Source organism: Oncorhynchus mykiss, chromosome 28, assembly GCF_057628025.1.
Source record: "Oncorhynchus mykiss isolate SJ-2025 chromosome 28, ASM5762802v1, whole genome shotgun sequence".
NCBI classification, from domain to species: domain Eukaryota; kingdom Metazoa; phylum Chordata; class Actinopteri; order Salmoniformes; family Salmonidae; genus Oncorhynchus; species Oncorhynchus mykiss.
Genome location: NC_143049.1, coordinates 18,291,698 through 18,306,976, shown reverse-complemented (window position 1 = coordinate 18,306,976; position 15,279 = coordinate 18,291,698). Strand labels below are relative to the sequence as shown.

The 15,279-nt window shown below is 41.1% G+C and overlaps 1 protein-coding gene across 2 annotated transcripts in view; it reads right to left on the bottom strand.

Annotated features, from left to right (window-relative positions):
- LOC110508652 (apoptosis regulator Bcl-2) overlaps positions 1-15,279 on the bottom strand; it is a 58,199-nt gene that overhangs the window by 20,865 nt on the left and 22,055 nt on the right. The window contains exon 2 of one of the 2 annotated variants that reach the window (XM_090225560.1): positions 13,407-13,458. The exons of the other annotated variant lie outside the window; for it this stretch is intronic. Coding sequence (XP_090081686.1) covers positions 13,407-13,458 — 52 coding nt within the window. The remainder of the gene's footprint in view (positions 1-13,406; positions 13,459-15,279) is intronic. 2 annotated transcript variants of the gene reach the window in all.

The following is a 15,279-nucleotide window of genomic DNA, read 5'->3' as shown; positions in this document are numbered from 1 at the left end:
CCACTTGCCCATGGCTTGTCAACGCGGCCTTGGAGGAGCCTGCGGCTGTGAGACGTGCTTTGGTCCCGCTGGAAGAGCCTTGGCCATTAGGAGCCATGGATTACTGTATGGAAACCAAAAAACTGGCAGGAAAACGCCAAGGCAAAGTGATGCCTTGGAACTGGGAAACAGATACCGGGTATTGGAAGAGTTGGAGATTTCTGCCGCTGGCCACAAAGGCACAAACAACTTTGCCCGGAAGCAAGTGGACCCCTGCCATCTAAACCATTTACAACGAAACAGCTCTATAACTAGCCCCAAACAACTTTCTAGGAGGAAGATAACTCAAGAGAGACGCAACTTTAAAAAATGTTTACCAAGCAGTAGTCCCACTGTCCTTAATTGTGGGCTCATCTAGGATCCAAAATGTTTCTATTAGGAAAGCAGAGACCATCTGTTACCCGGGTGACCGGATCCAGGACATTGACTGTATGATCCCGCTACTCATTAGTGAACACCCGACTGCTTCAGCTATCACAGTCCATGTAGGGTCAAATGATATTAAACTACAGGAATCTGAGCAACTTAAATGAATCACTGATTCATACTGTACTTAGATCAGGTAAACAGTGCATTATTTCAGGTCCACTCCCGTCTCCACGCTCTACGGATAATAATTTCAGTCGTATACGCCAGCTGCACATCTGGCTTAAAGGTTATTGTTGTTCAATAGCATACAATATGTGGCCAATTTTACAGCTTTTCTACATCGACCAAATGTATTTCTCCAGGATGGATTACATCTGAATAGGTTTGGTACAAGCGTTCTCTCCTCAAACCTGGCTCTCACTATAGCCTCATACAGGGCATGTGAGAATTGACCATGTATAGCCATGGGGGTTGATACTCGGAATTGGTTGATTCCCCATCAGACTATAATCACTGCTCCCCCCATAGCTTTAAATAGCTCTACAGGTGCTGCTAACATGGATGAACCTTTCGATGGACTGTTATGTTATTGTTACACTACTATCAAGGTACCGTGTTGCCACTTCCTCGCACAGGCAGAGGGGTATTGTTAGAAGTAATCTCATCTCCATCCAACTCAGGCCTGTCAGTAGCTGCACGAGGAAGCGTAGCTCATCTAATATTACCTTGAATGCTCCATCTGATATGAGCTCTCGAAATAGTGGCCTTGGAATTATTCATTTGAATGCTAGAAGCTTGATCCAAAAGCTAGATTTGATTGAAATACTGGTCTCACAATCACATGCTGACATAATGATTATATCTGAATCCTGGCTGTATGTCTCTGCTCCAGACTCAGATGTTCTGTTAGCTGGGTATAATGTCTACAGAGCAGGCAGAGTGGGTAGAGGTGGAGGTATTGCCATATATGTTAAATGCAACCTAGATGTCACTGTGTCCATTTCAACTTCTGTTCTGAAACAGTATGAATGTTTAGTTCTGAATGTGGTCCTTGGTCGTAATGCAATATTAACGCTAGCGGGAGTTTATCATCCACCCTCAGCTCCGGGATCTGCTCTATGCAAATTGTTTGAGTTAATGTCTAATTATGCAAACTCTGAATTATTGATTATCGGAGATCTCAATCTGGACTGGTTGATGCCAGCATCGTTTAAATGAAAAGACATTTGGAACGAACTAAATCTTACTCAACTAATAACTATACCTACCCATCCTAATTCAAAAGACCCCCCAAAAATATACATTAATAGACCTTATCTTAACAAATACACCTCACAAATATATAGCTAGTGGGTTATTTGCTAATGACATCAGTGACCACCGCCATATTGCATGTATCAGAGATACTAGGCTAAAAAACCCTGACTCCCGTATAATTCTAAAGATAAACTATAAACACTTCTCAGAGCAAGCCTTTATCCATGACCTTAATTACTCAGAGCTTTTATCCGTAAACTGCATAATGGACCCAGTTTTAACGTTCTCTTTCTTTTCATCAATTTGTACCTTCATGGCTGATAAGCACTCCCCGTTAAAGTGACTTAGGGTAAAACATCAAACTAATCCTTGGTTCTCCTGTGGTTTGAAAATCCTTTTTTCGCAAAATAATCAAGCATGGGCCTTGGCGAGGAAAACTGGTGAAACAGCTGATTGGCTGCTTTTTAGGCAATTGAGAAATAAATGGACCGGAGGAATAAAAAAGGCAACATCTAGGTATTTTCTTGATGCTCTGACAGAGTCTGCTGGTGATCCCGCTAAATTCTGGAAAACTGTCAACTCACTTAAACCAGGAAACTCCTCGACTTCCCTGCCGAAGCAAATTACATCGGAATCTGTGATCATCAGTGACCGAACTGAAATTTGTGATGTTTTTAATAAGCATTTTATTTCTGCTGGTTTTCTTTTTGAAAGAAAAAATGGCCAACATGATCCTGACCGTTCTATTGTTTCAGTCCCTCGACCTTCAGCTGATGTGGAAAACAGTAGGCCGTTTTTTTCATTTTCCAAAAGTCACGGAAGATGAGGTCTTATCTGCACTATCTGCTATAGATTCTAAGAAATCATTAGGCGCTGACAATCTGGATCCATATTTACTCAAGTGTGCAGCACCTATAATTGCTGGTTTAGTGACGCATATCTTTAATCAAACATTTGTCTTAGGAAAGATTCCTAAATCTTAGAAAACAGCTTTTGTTTCACCACTCCTCAAGGGAGGTGATGGTAGTGAGTTGGATAATTATCAGCCCATCTCTCCTGTTTGGCTAAAATTCTAGAGTCATTGGTGAATAGGCAACTACAATCTTCTTTAACTGTTAACAATACTCTTTCTAGTAATCAATCTGGCTTCAGACCTAAACACAATACTATTACGGCCACTGTACGTGTTGTAAATGATATTACTAATGCCCTAGATAATAGAAAGTACTGTGCCGCCTTGTTCATAGAATTATCTAAAGCTTTTGACACTGTAGACCATGCGATACTTTTGGGTAAGCTGTCGTCAATAGGACTGGAATTGGATGCCTGTCGTTGGTTTCATGACTATCTAAAGGATAGGAGTCAGGCTGTTAGAGTCGACGGCATCCAGTCGGAGCCATTGGAGTTGGTTAAAGGGGTCCCACAAGGTTCTATACTTGGTCCATTACTGTTCACTCTCTACATAAACAATATCGGTGATGAGATAAGAAAATGTCAAATTAATTTACGTATATGCTGATGACACTGTCATGTACTCTATTGCTTCAACGGCTGACCAAGCATTACCACTATTGGAGACAGATTTTAAGGTATTACAAGGGTATTTTATACAGCTGAAACTTGTTTTAAATGCAAAGAAACACATTTTATGATTTTTAATAGGTTCAAAAAGTTGGTTGAAAATACACTTGCACTTACGAGCTTAGATGGTTCTCGAATGAATCAGGTCTCTGCATATAAAGACTTAGTGATATGGTTGGATGATGAACAGTCTTTTAAAATGCATATTGACAAACTTTGTAAACGGCTAAAAATCAAGCTTGGCTTCCTCTATAGAAACAGGACATGTTTGTCCTCTACAAATAGAAGACAAATTGTGCAAGCTACTTTTATGTCTGTTATAGATTATGGAGATATTATTTACATGCATGCTACGGCATCAACACTTAAACCGCTGGATGCTACTTATCAATGCGCACTTAGGTTTATTACGGGTGCTAGCTACAGAACTCACCACTGTGTTTTATATCAAAATGCGTGTTGGACTTCGCTGTCCGTGAGACGAGAACAACATGCTCTCGTGTTTGTCTATAAAGCACTTCTGAATAAACTGCCTTCTTATTTATCATCACTCATCAATATTAGAATTAGAATTCCTAAAACCAGGTCTCAAGCATGGATTACACTTGAGGCCCATGCGATGTCCACAGAGTTGGGTATGGCTGCCTTTTCCTGTTACGCTCCTTGCCTATGGAATAGTCTGCAGACTAACTTAAACTTCAGACTCTTGTCCCCCTGTCGCCCATTTTAAATATTTATTGGAGGATTTTTATTGTTGTATTGGTTGTAACTGTTTTGTGTAATGCAAGTTCTTGTGCTGTTAGTAGAATAACCTGTGTGTAAATGTAATAGGTTGCTGTATTTTTTTGTGTTGTCTGTGATCATTTTGTTTGTCTGGTTTAGTTTTTTAATCATTGTACCTAAACTGTATGTGTAAACATGTATACGCATGGCCAAGCTGTAACAGAGACCTTGGTCTCAGTCTGTGTTCCTTGTTGAAATAAAGGTAAAAAAAAAAAATGTAAACTCTCTCCTGCCTCCAAAATAACCTGCAAATGGCCCTGCTGATTCTCATAAATATTCAAATATGTGTCAGCAGCATCGGTGTGTTTACAAAACAGTGAGCGCCCACGGCTCTTCTCCTTCTCTCCTGGAACATGTAACTTGATAGCCCAGTAAATCACCAGAGGCTGTCAATGACAGTTCTCATTTTGATCATCTCCATTAATAATCTTTTAACTCCATCAGCAGGCCAGGAGAAATCTATTTTCTACGCTTTATGCATGTGACATATTGTTTTACGGGAGTCAGGAGGGGAATAACTCTTGAGGCCTAAAGCACATTCTGGATTTATGTTGTTCATTGCTCAGAAAACAAGAGTGAAATCAGTTCCTATTAAGGTAGGTGGATGACAGACATAGCTGGCTCTTTCATTATCTTATCAAATCAAATGTATTTATAAAGCCCTTTTTACATCAGCAGATGTCACAAAGTGCTTGTACAGAAACCCAGATTAAAACCCCAAACAGCAAGCAATGCAGATGTAGAAGCACGGTGGCTAGGAAAAACTCCTTAGAAAGGCAGGAACCTAGGAAGAAACCTAGAGTGGAGCCAGGTTCTAAGTGGTGGCCAGTCCTCTTCTGGGTGTGCCAGGTGGAGATTATAAGAGTACATGGCCATTAAGGCCAGATCGTTCTTCAAGACGTTCAAACGTTCATAGATGACCAGCAGGGTCAAATAATAATCACAGTGGTTGTAGACTAAAGGGTGCAACAGGTCAGCACTTCAGGAGTAAAATGTCAGTTGGCTTTTCATAGCTGAGCATTCAGAGGTCAAGACAGCAGGTGAGGTAGAGACAAAGAGAGAGACACCTTCACGAGTGACGTCTCAGTACTATGATGGGGTCTAAAACCAGACTGGAGCATTTTGTATCCATTATTTGTGTTTAATTTTTCGGGTCAAGGTTTTGGTTTATCAGGAGAGGCTTTATTACTGCCACTTTTAGTGAGTTTGGTACACATCCGGTGGATAGAGTGCCGTTTATTATGTTCAACATAGGAGGGTCAAGCACAGGAAGTAGCTATTTCAGTAGTTTAGTTAGAATAGGGTCCAGTAGGCAGCTGGAAGGTTTAGAGGCATGACTATTTTCGTGAATGTGTTAAGAGATACAGGATTAAAAAACTTAAGTGTCTCTCTTGATCCTAGGTCCTGGCAGGTCTGTGCAGACTCAGGACAACTGAGTTTCGGAGAAATATGCAGATTTAAAGAGGAGTCTGTAATTTGCTTTCTAATGATCATGATATTTTCATCTAAGAAGTTCATGAATTCATCACTGCTGAAAAGAAGGCCATCCTCTCTTGGGGAATACTGCTTTTTAGTTAGCTTTGCGACAGTATTAAAAATACATTTTGGATTGTTTTTATTATCCTCAATTAGGTTGGAAAAGTAGTCTTTAAAAGCTGGTTGGAAGACTTACAGTTCGGTGGAGAGTCATTTCCGTTCCAATTTTATGGAAGCTTGCTTCAAACCACAGGTACAGTGCCTTGCGAAAGTATTCGGCCCCCTTGAACTTTGCGACCTTTTGCCACATTTTAGGCTTCAAACATGAAGATATAAAACTGTATTTTTTTGTGAAGAATCAACAACAAGTGGGACACAATCATGAAGTGAAACAACATTTATTGGATATTTCAAACTTTTTTAACAAATCAAAAACTGAAAAATTGGGCGTGCAAAATTATTCAGCCCCTTTACTTTCAATGCAGCAAACTCTCTCCAGAAGTTCAGTGAGGATCTCTGAATGATCCAATGTTGACCTAAATGACTAATGATGATAAATACAATCCACCTGTGTGTAATCAAGTCTCCGTATAAATGCACCTGCACTGTGATAGTCTCAGAGGTCCGTTAAAAGCGCAGAGAGCATCATGAAGAACAAGGAACACACCAGGCAGGTCCGAGATACTGTTGTGAAGAAGTTTAAAGCCGGATTTGGATACAAAAAGATTTCCCAAGCTTTAAACATCCCAAGGAGCACTGTGCAAGCGATAATATTGAAATGGAAGGAGTATCAGACCACTGCAAATCGACCAAGACCTGGCCGTCCCTATAAACTTTCAGCTCATACAAGGAGAAGACTGATCAGAGATGCAGCCAAGAGGCCCATGATCACTCTGGATGAACTGCAGAGATCTACAGCTGAGGTGGGAGACACTGTCCATAGGACAACAATCAGTCGTATATTGCACAAATCTGGCCTTTATGGAAGAGTGGCAAGAAGAAAGCCATTTCTTAAAGATATCCATAAAAAGTGTCGTTTAAAGTTTGCCACAAGCCACCTAGGAGACACACCAAACATGTGGAAGAAGGTGCTCTGGTCAGATGAAACCAAAATTGAACTTTTTGGCAACAATGCAAAATGTTATGTTTGGCGTAAAAGCAACACAGCTGAACACACCATCCCCACTGTCAAACATGGTGGTGGCAGCATCATGGTTTGGGCCTGCTTTTGTTCAGCAGGGACAGGGAAGATGGTTAAAATTGATGGGAAGATGGATGGAGCCAAATACAGGACCATTCTGGAAGAAAACCTGATGGAGTCTGCAAAAGACCTGAGACTGGGACGGAGATTTGTCTTCCAACAAGACAATGATCCAAAACATAAAGCAAAATCTACAATGGAATGGTTCAAAAATAAACATATCCAGGTGTTAGAATGGCCAAGTCAAAGTCCAGTCCTGAATCCAATCGAGAATCTGTGGAAAGAACTGAAAACTGCTGTTCACAAATGCTCTCCATCCAACCTCACTGAGCTCGAGCTGTTTTGCAAGGAGGAATGGGAAAAAATGTCAGTCTCTCGATGTGCAAAACTGATAGAGACATACCCCAAGCGACTTACAGCTGTAATCGCAGCAAAAGGTGGCACTACAAAGTATTAACTTAAGGGGGCTGAATAATTTTGCACGCCCAATTTTTCCGTTTTTGATTTGTTAAAAAAGTTTGAAATATCCAATAAATGTCGTTCCACTTCATGATTGTGTCCCACTTGTTGTTGATTCTTCACAAAAAAATACAGTTTTATATCTTTATGTTTGAAGCCTGAAATGTGGCAAAAGGTCGCAAAGTTCAAGGGGGCCGAATACTTTCGCAAGGCACTGTATTTTCTGTATACCAGGGAGCAAATTTCTTGTGAGAATTTTTGTTTTGTTTTTAGAGGTGCTACTGCGTCTAGGGTGTTACGCAAGGTTACATTTAGATCTTTGGTTAGGTGGTTAATTGATTTTTGTACTGCAACGTCCTTGGGTAGGTGGGAGTCTGGAAGGAATCTTTGGGTTGTCTGAGAATTTATAGCGTGGCTTTTGATAATTCTTGATTGGCGTCTGAGTAGATTATTTGTTGTAATTACAAACGTAATAAAATGGTGGTCCGATAGTCCAGGATTATGAGGAAAAACATTTATATCGACAATATTTATTCCACTGGAATTGTACAAATATTTTTTTTAATTATTTCTACAAATAACCTTTATTACCCTTGACTGAACTCCAGTATAATGTTATTATAGTGGGACCTGTATTGTTATAGAATCGATTGTATGAGACATCTTTGAGCAGTGTGACCATGTGGGCCCAGGGGACTGAGTGTGGGTGGATGCAGATGGACAGCTTCTCCTCTCTGATTGGTTTGCTTCCAACCTTCTCCTGTCCAGGGTGGGTGGATTGACTTACAGGCGCTCTGCAGCACTCCTTAGCCTACGCTCTGAGCATATAATTTACAGGTACTGTGGGAGACCGTCTCTGAAAATACAGTACAAGTACAGATAAAAGACATGCGTGGGCAAGTCAGAACATACCTTCCTCTTATAGTCTGTCTGACCTTATAAAGATCTCTCTCAGTAGAGAGGCCAGCATCCCAAAGTCACACCTTCACTGTTGACGTTGAGACTGGTGTTTTGCGGGTACTATTTAATGAAGCAGTCAGTTGAGGACTTGTGAGGCATCTGTTTCTCAAACTAGACACTCTAATGTACTTGTCCTTTTGCTCAGTTGTCCACCGGGGCCTCCTACTCCTCTTTCAATTCTGGTTAGGGCCAGTTTGTGCTGTTCTGTGAAGGGAGTAGTACACAGCATTGTACAAGATCTTCAGTTTCTTGGCAATTTTTCGCATGGAATAGCCTTAATTTCTCAGAACAAGAATAGACTGACAAGTTTCAGAAGAAAATGCTTTGTTTCTGGACATTTTGAGCCTGTAATCGAACCCACAAAATGCTGATGCTCCAGGTACTCAACTAGTCTAAAGAAAGACAGTTTATTCCTTCTTTAATCAGGCCAACAGTTTTCAGCTGTGCTAACATAATTGCAAAGGGGTTTTCTAATGATCAATTAGCCTTTTAAAATGATAAACTTGGATTAGCTAACACAACATGCCATTGGAACACATGTGATAGTTGCTGATAATGGGCCTCTGTAGATATTCCATAAAAAAATCTGCCGTTTCCAGCTACAATAGTCATTTACAACATTAACAATGTCTACACTGTATTTCTGATCAATTTGATGTTATTTTAATGGACAAAAAACGTTTTTCTTTCAAAAACAGGGAAATGTCTAAGTGACCCCAAACTTTTGAACGGTAGTGTATACAGTATAACTGCATTCAAATAAAAAAAATAAGGGACATTTTACAATAAATTGAATACCTCAATTCCCACCAAAATCACTGAACTCATTTGTCCATGCCACCAAAATGTTTTATGTGACATAATTCCATCAATATCTGATGGATTATAAACATTCTAAATGTTTGGAGTATCTTTATACATTGTCTTACTGTTGCATTTCTTATAATTGTTTTTAAAACTTTTTAACAATTTCGATGACCGTTGCTACTGAAAGGAACACAACTCACTACTCATTGCCGTGGGAAGATGTTTTGAGTCGGGGGTCGGGGGTGCAGTGTGGGGGGGGGGGGATTCCCCTTTATAATAAAGCATTGCATGCATCTATCATCTAATTTGCATAGTGGCATACAGTTGAGCAGAAGCGTTTACATTTTTTGTTGTTGCAGTGTCTGAAAAAAAAGGTGGCCTTTTTCCCCCCATACAATTCTACTTCCTTTACATGACTGGTAACATGAGTAGAATGTTTCTAATGTCACACAAATGATCAACATGACATTCTGACATTTACAAACTGAGATCCATAAAAAATGACAATCATTAGCTCAGGCCATTTAAAAGAGGCGAGACACAGATTATACAACATTAGGTGGAAATATAATAGGCTACTAACAGTATAGGCTACTAAATAAACCTTCCAGTGACACTGACTCACCCAAAGACAAAGATAACATGAATATCATATGTTTTCTCACTGGTGATGGCTGATGTGCTCATGCCAATATCGCTAGGCTACTATGTTTTGGTAGTTTCTACAGACAGATTAGACTAGTCTTCTCTTTTCAGTCATTCGCTTTCCAAACAACGTTTTTCCCGCAACTGTATTTAGATTATATTTCTATGGCGCTTGCTGCCCAAATTGTGTCTCTCTAGTATTTGAATAATTTTATTGCTTTCTGTACAAATTTATTTCAATTTATCAGAGGGTGCTGCAGCACCTCCAGCACCCCTACTTCCTGCAGCTATGCCACTGCTAGTCTTTCTCGCTGCTATAAATAACAGCCGGCTGGATGGCCAGGTCAGGGCTGAGGGCAGTTGCTGCCCAATCTAATAAAGCTGCTCTCTCTCATCTCCCCATCTCTGGAGCTTTGGCTGTTTAAAAGGCCAGCGATGACGTGTGAGGAGGAAAGGAGAAAGTGGAACAGAACAGGGTAGCTGAGTCACCATGTACTTCCCCCCGGGGGAGGGGGGAGGATGAGTGAGGTTGGGGGTGGTGTTGTGAGTACAGGAAGACTGCCACTTTTTGTGTATTTTGCTATGCCCAGCAGAGTGGATGGACTGATAGCTTGTTTTGCGATAACATCTGTTGGCTTTTACAATCAAACCATGGGAACCACCTAAAATCAGTCAACTATGGTCACTTTGCCTGGGTTAGGTGCATGAAAAGATTATGCCTAACTTCTTTTTTTATTTTTTACCGTTCACTTGGACAAATGAAGGCAATCTTGGAACGAGGTACTTAGTACACCAAAGTGGTATGTGTGGTACCTGAAACACTAGACGTCCTAAATTGTTCAAGAAATGATTAGAAACAAGGTTCTAGAGCTAGAGCTGCATGTTCCCAGTTCCACTCTGCACTCCTCATTTCCTGCCAACTCGCTTTAAGCCTAAATTCAGTTCTTAAGGAACGATAGCACAACAAGGGGGCTGGATCCAAAATGATTGACACAACACTGTGGCAACTGAGTGAGCGTGGGAGCCTCCCGAGTCATGGCCAAGCCCCAGTGTAGTTCAGATGGAGGGCCTGATACGGCCTCACAGACCGCGGGAACTAGAAGATTCCCAGGTGGCCTGTGGCTTCCGTTGTGACAAGTACGCCCTGTGGGAGAAGTTCATTTCCTGTGACAGGGGCTCCACCACACTCTCCTCATGCCAGGTCGCAATTGTAAATGAGAACATGTTCTCAACTTGCCTACCTGGTTAAATAAAGGTGAAATAAAAATAAATTAAAAAAAATGCCTTTTAAGGACTTATGATTTTGGTCCGTCCTTCAGGCCACGCAGCACACCGCCCCTGTAGGCTTCTCTTGTATGGTCATTGATGCTTATTACACAACTTATAAGCAGAGACAGTGCTAAATGTGGACACCTAAAATAAATCACTATTTCGAGGCCCCTGACTTACGGGAAACAATAAGTGTTCTCTGGCTTAATCTAATTTAGCAGGCCTGAGCGGAGTTCCCACATCCGGTTTTTAAGTGGAAAAGGAAGCTAAGTTGAATTAGCTGTATTCCTGAAAACCGGACGCATCCGGTTGTTAGCAACTCCGTTAAGGGTGCCCCTGACTAAACCCTCAGCAGATCATTTGCTGTGAGATCACTTCCTGTGGGGTGAGTGTGGAGATGACATCACTGTCTGGTTTGAGGCTGTATGGTTTCTCTACTGCAATAAGCCAGCCATGATCCATGGCCAAATCAAAGAGGCTGTAATATGTTCCTGTAACTAAGGGAGGCCTCCAGGCTAGCTAAACACTCAAACTAATACCATGGAGAAAGGGTGGAGGCACAGCTGGAGTGAGCTCGAGCTAGGGTGGGCTATGATCTGCTAGAGTGTTTAGGGTTTGTAGGCCTACCTATAACCAGTTAGGCTAGCAAATAGACTACACATGCAGATCACATTCAAAGATAGCTTGCGCAATTTAATACAAACAGCTTGTAATATACAGTACCAGTCAAAAGTTTGGACAGACCTACTAATTCAAGGGTTTTTCTTTATTATTTACTATTTGTAGAATAATAGTGAAGACATCACAACTATGAAATAACACATATGGAATCACGTAGTAACCAAAAAAGTGTTAAACAAATCCAAATATAATTTATATTGGAGATTCTTCAAAGTAGCCACCCTTTGCCTTGATAACAGCTTTGCACACCCTTTGCATTCTCTTAACCAGAATCATGAGGTAATCACCTGGAATGCATTTCCATTAACAGGTGTGCCTTGTTAAAACTTAATTTGTGGAATTTATTTTCTTCTTAATGTGTTTGAACCAATCAGTTGTGTTGTGACAAGGTAGGGATAGTATACAAAAGACAGCCTTATTTGGTAAAAGAACAAGTCCATATTATGGCATGAACAGCTCAAATAAGCAAAGAGAAAAGACTGTCCGTCATTACTTTAAGACATGAAGTTCTGTCAATATGGAAAATGTCAAGAACTTTGAACGTTTCTTCAAGTGCAGTCGCGAAAACCATCAAGTGCTATAATGAAACTTGTTCTCATGAGGACTGCCACAAGAATGGAAGACCCAGAGTTACCTCTGCTGCAGAGGATAAATTCATTAGGGTTACCAGTCTAAGAAATTGCAGGCCAAATAAATGCTTCACAGAGTTCAAGTAACTGACACATCTCAACATCAACTGTTCAGAGGAGACTGTGTGAATCGGGCCTTCATGGTCAAATTGCTGCAAAGAAACCACTACTAAAAGGACACCAATAATAAGAAGGGACTTGCTTGGGCAGAGAAACACGAGCAATGGACATTAGATAGGTGGAAATCTGTCCTTTGGTCTGAGAAGTCCACATTTGACATTTTTGGTTCCAACCGCCGTGTCTTTGTGAGATGCAGAGTAGGTGAATGGATGATCTCCGCATGTGTAGTTCCCACCGTGACACATGGAGGAGGAGGTGTGATGGTGTGGGGGTGCTTTGCTGGTGAAACTGTTTGTGATTTATTTATAATTCAAGGCACACTTAACCAACATGGCTACAACAGCATTCTGCAGCGATACGCCATGCCATCTGGTTTGCGCTTAGTGGGACTATCATTTGTTTTTCAACAGGACAATGACCCAACACACCTCCAAGAGAATGATGGAGTGTTGCATCAGATGACCTGGCCTCCACAATCACCTGACCTCAACCAAATTGAGATGGTTTGGGATGAGTTGGACCGCAGAGTGAAGGAAAAGAGGCCAACATGTGCTCAGCATATTTGGGAACTCCTTCAAGACTATTGGAAAAGCATTCCAGGTGAAGCTGGTTGAGAGAATGCCAAGAGTGTGCAAAGCTTTCATCAAGGCAAAGGGTGGCTACTTTGAAGAATCAAAATTTGTTTAGCACTTTTTTGGTTACTACATGATTCCTTATGTGTTATTTCATAGTTTTAATGTCTTCACTATTATTCTACAATGTAGAAAATAGTCAAAATAAAGAAAAACCCTTGAATGAGTAGGTGTGTCCAAACTTTTGACTGGTACTGTATGTTTTTTTATACACACTCAAAAGGTAGTGCGGTGTTTGCTTACCAGAGTAAATTAAATCAAAAGTGAGTTACTTATACCCCCTCTGTTTATGAGGTTTGGTAAGTAGCCCACATAATCATCATCCAACAGAGACATCTAAGTCAGTGTAGGAGAAAGTATTAGCTAGAACATCAAAGATAGACAGCCGCTGTATCACTGAGTGTCTCCTTTCATTACAGCGATGTCTTGTAATGCAGAGCAAGCCTGTAATGAGCTCTCGTCAGTTTTGGCAACAAGATAGCAGAGGGAGTAGTTTACCTGACTTGACTGGTGTACATGAGGCTGTGGTTTCAGGTTCACCTTTTGGGATCTGTAAATGAGAGAGGCCACCGTCTAGGATGAGGTTCTAGGATCTCAAATGACCCGTTATAGTCAGGTAAAACAATAATCATCATGAAGTAGGCTCTCCCTCTGGAACTGCTTTGAAGTGGTGAGGAGACGAGCTAAGATTCACTAGGCCTGGGTCTGAAATGGCACCCTATTCCTTATATAGTGCGGGCCCTGGTCAAAAGTAGTGCACTAGGAATAAGGGAAGGAAATTACGGAAAGCTGAGGGACTGCCCACAGAAGTTGGCGATTTACCGCAGACTGGAATTCTGGAATGCGTAACAAAGCTGTCTCTCCTTCTCGGAACATGAGGTCATAGTCAAACGGGGGGATGGGGGAGGAAGAATGTGTTTCACATAAAACAATCTTCAGACTGAGTTTCAACCTCCCAGTGTTTGCTATGCCCTTCGGCCATCTTTCTATGCTATCTGGAAGGACATAAGCTTGACCAAAGCAATACTTATTCAGTCGTCCAATATTGACAGAAACTCTGTTAACATCAGTGCAAACGATGTCCATAATGCCAAAGCAAACAAATTCTATGTTCCCTGCTAAAACAAAATACCTCCCCCCCTCGCCTTCCGCCTGGGAAACAAGGGATAAGTTCACCAACCCCTCTTTCTCTCTACCCTTCTCACTCTGTCTTCAGCAACCAGCTGATTTTAATCCCAGGCCAAGGGAAAGGAATGAGAAAAATGCATTGATGTGAGGAGACAAACAACTCCACTGTGTGTCTGAGCTGAGGGGGCTGATATGATAACTATTCACCCTTTAGATAAGCAAGTCTTGCTGCCTTCCTCCCGCAGATGAGTTAGCTAGCTAGCTTGCTGCCCATGAAGAACATCGCTTGGCTAACCACTACAGCAGAATTACACAATAAAACATGATAGGCCCTAGTTCAAGGCGGGCCAACACTCCTCGATGGTCTGGTTTGATGTATCAAGAGAATAAAAAGCAGCAAGGACAGAAAGATACACGACACGAGTACATATTTGACTCGCATTTCTTGAGCCCTGGTGCAACTTTCTTCTGCTGCAACCAAAAACCTGAATAGTCTTCTCCCTAAAAACCTGAATAGTCTTCTCCCTAAAAACCTGAATAGTCTTCTCCCTAAAAACCTGAATAGTCTTCTCCCTAAAAACCTGAATAGTCTTCTCCCTTTGGTTAGCAATTTCTCCATTTCTTTAAAGGAGCCTACCGGGACAATGACCTTCAATGTCTATGTGAAGAGAGTCATAACGGAAACAGGCCCAGCACCTCTGATGAATGACAATAAATGGTCTATTGTGACCTTATAAGTCTAGTGTGAAGGAGTGTGGAGAGCTAGCTAACAGGGTGGGTGTCACTTTCACAATCGAGTGAGGTTCGAAGCATTTTCTCAACAGCTCCCTGCTCCCTGTTAGACAAGTAAGAATCCTTGGGACATGTCAATGGATTGGCAACAAACTGCCTATTGGCTGTGTATTTAGAGGCCAAATAAAGAGCTCTAAAACTGAAAACATCTCAACTAAAATGTTTGCTCTTCTCAGACCAAGTGTTAATTCAAATTGCTTGACACATTTGGAAAACTGAAATTGAGACTGCTTTTGGACCACAATCAATTTTCTGATTATATGTCATCATTTGTTAACATAATTATTGCCACTTTGTTATCAGCAGAAGAAACTGAGAGGAAACAGATGACTCTTGTCAGATGACTTTTGAAATTGAAAAACAAGTTGGGCATACAGTACATTACACAACCCACTAGGCACACACTGGTTAAATTAATGTTGTTTCCACGTCATACCATTGTATTGACAAT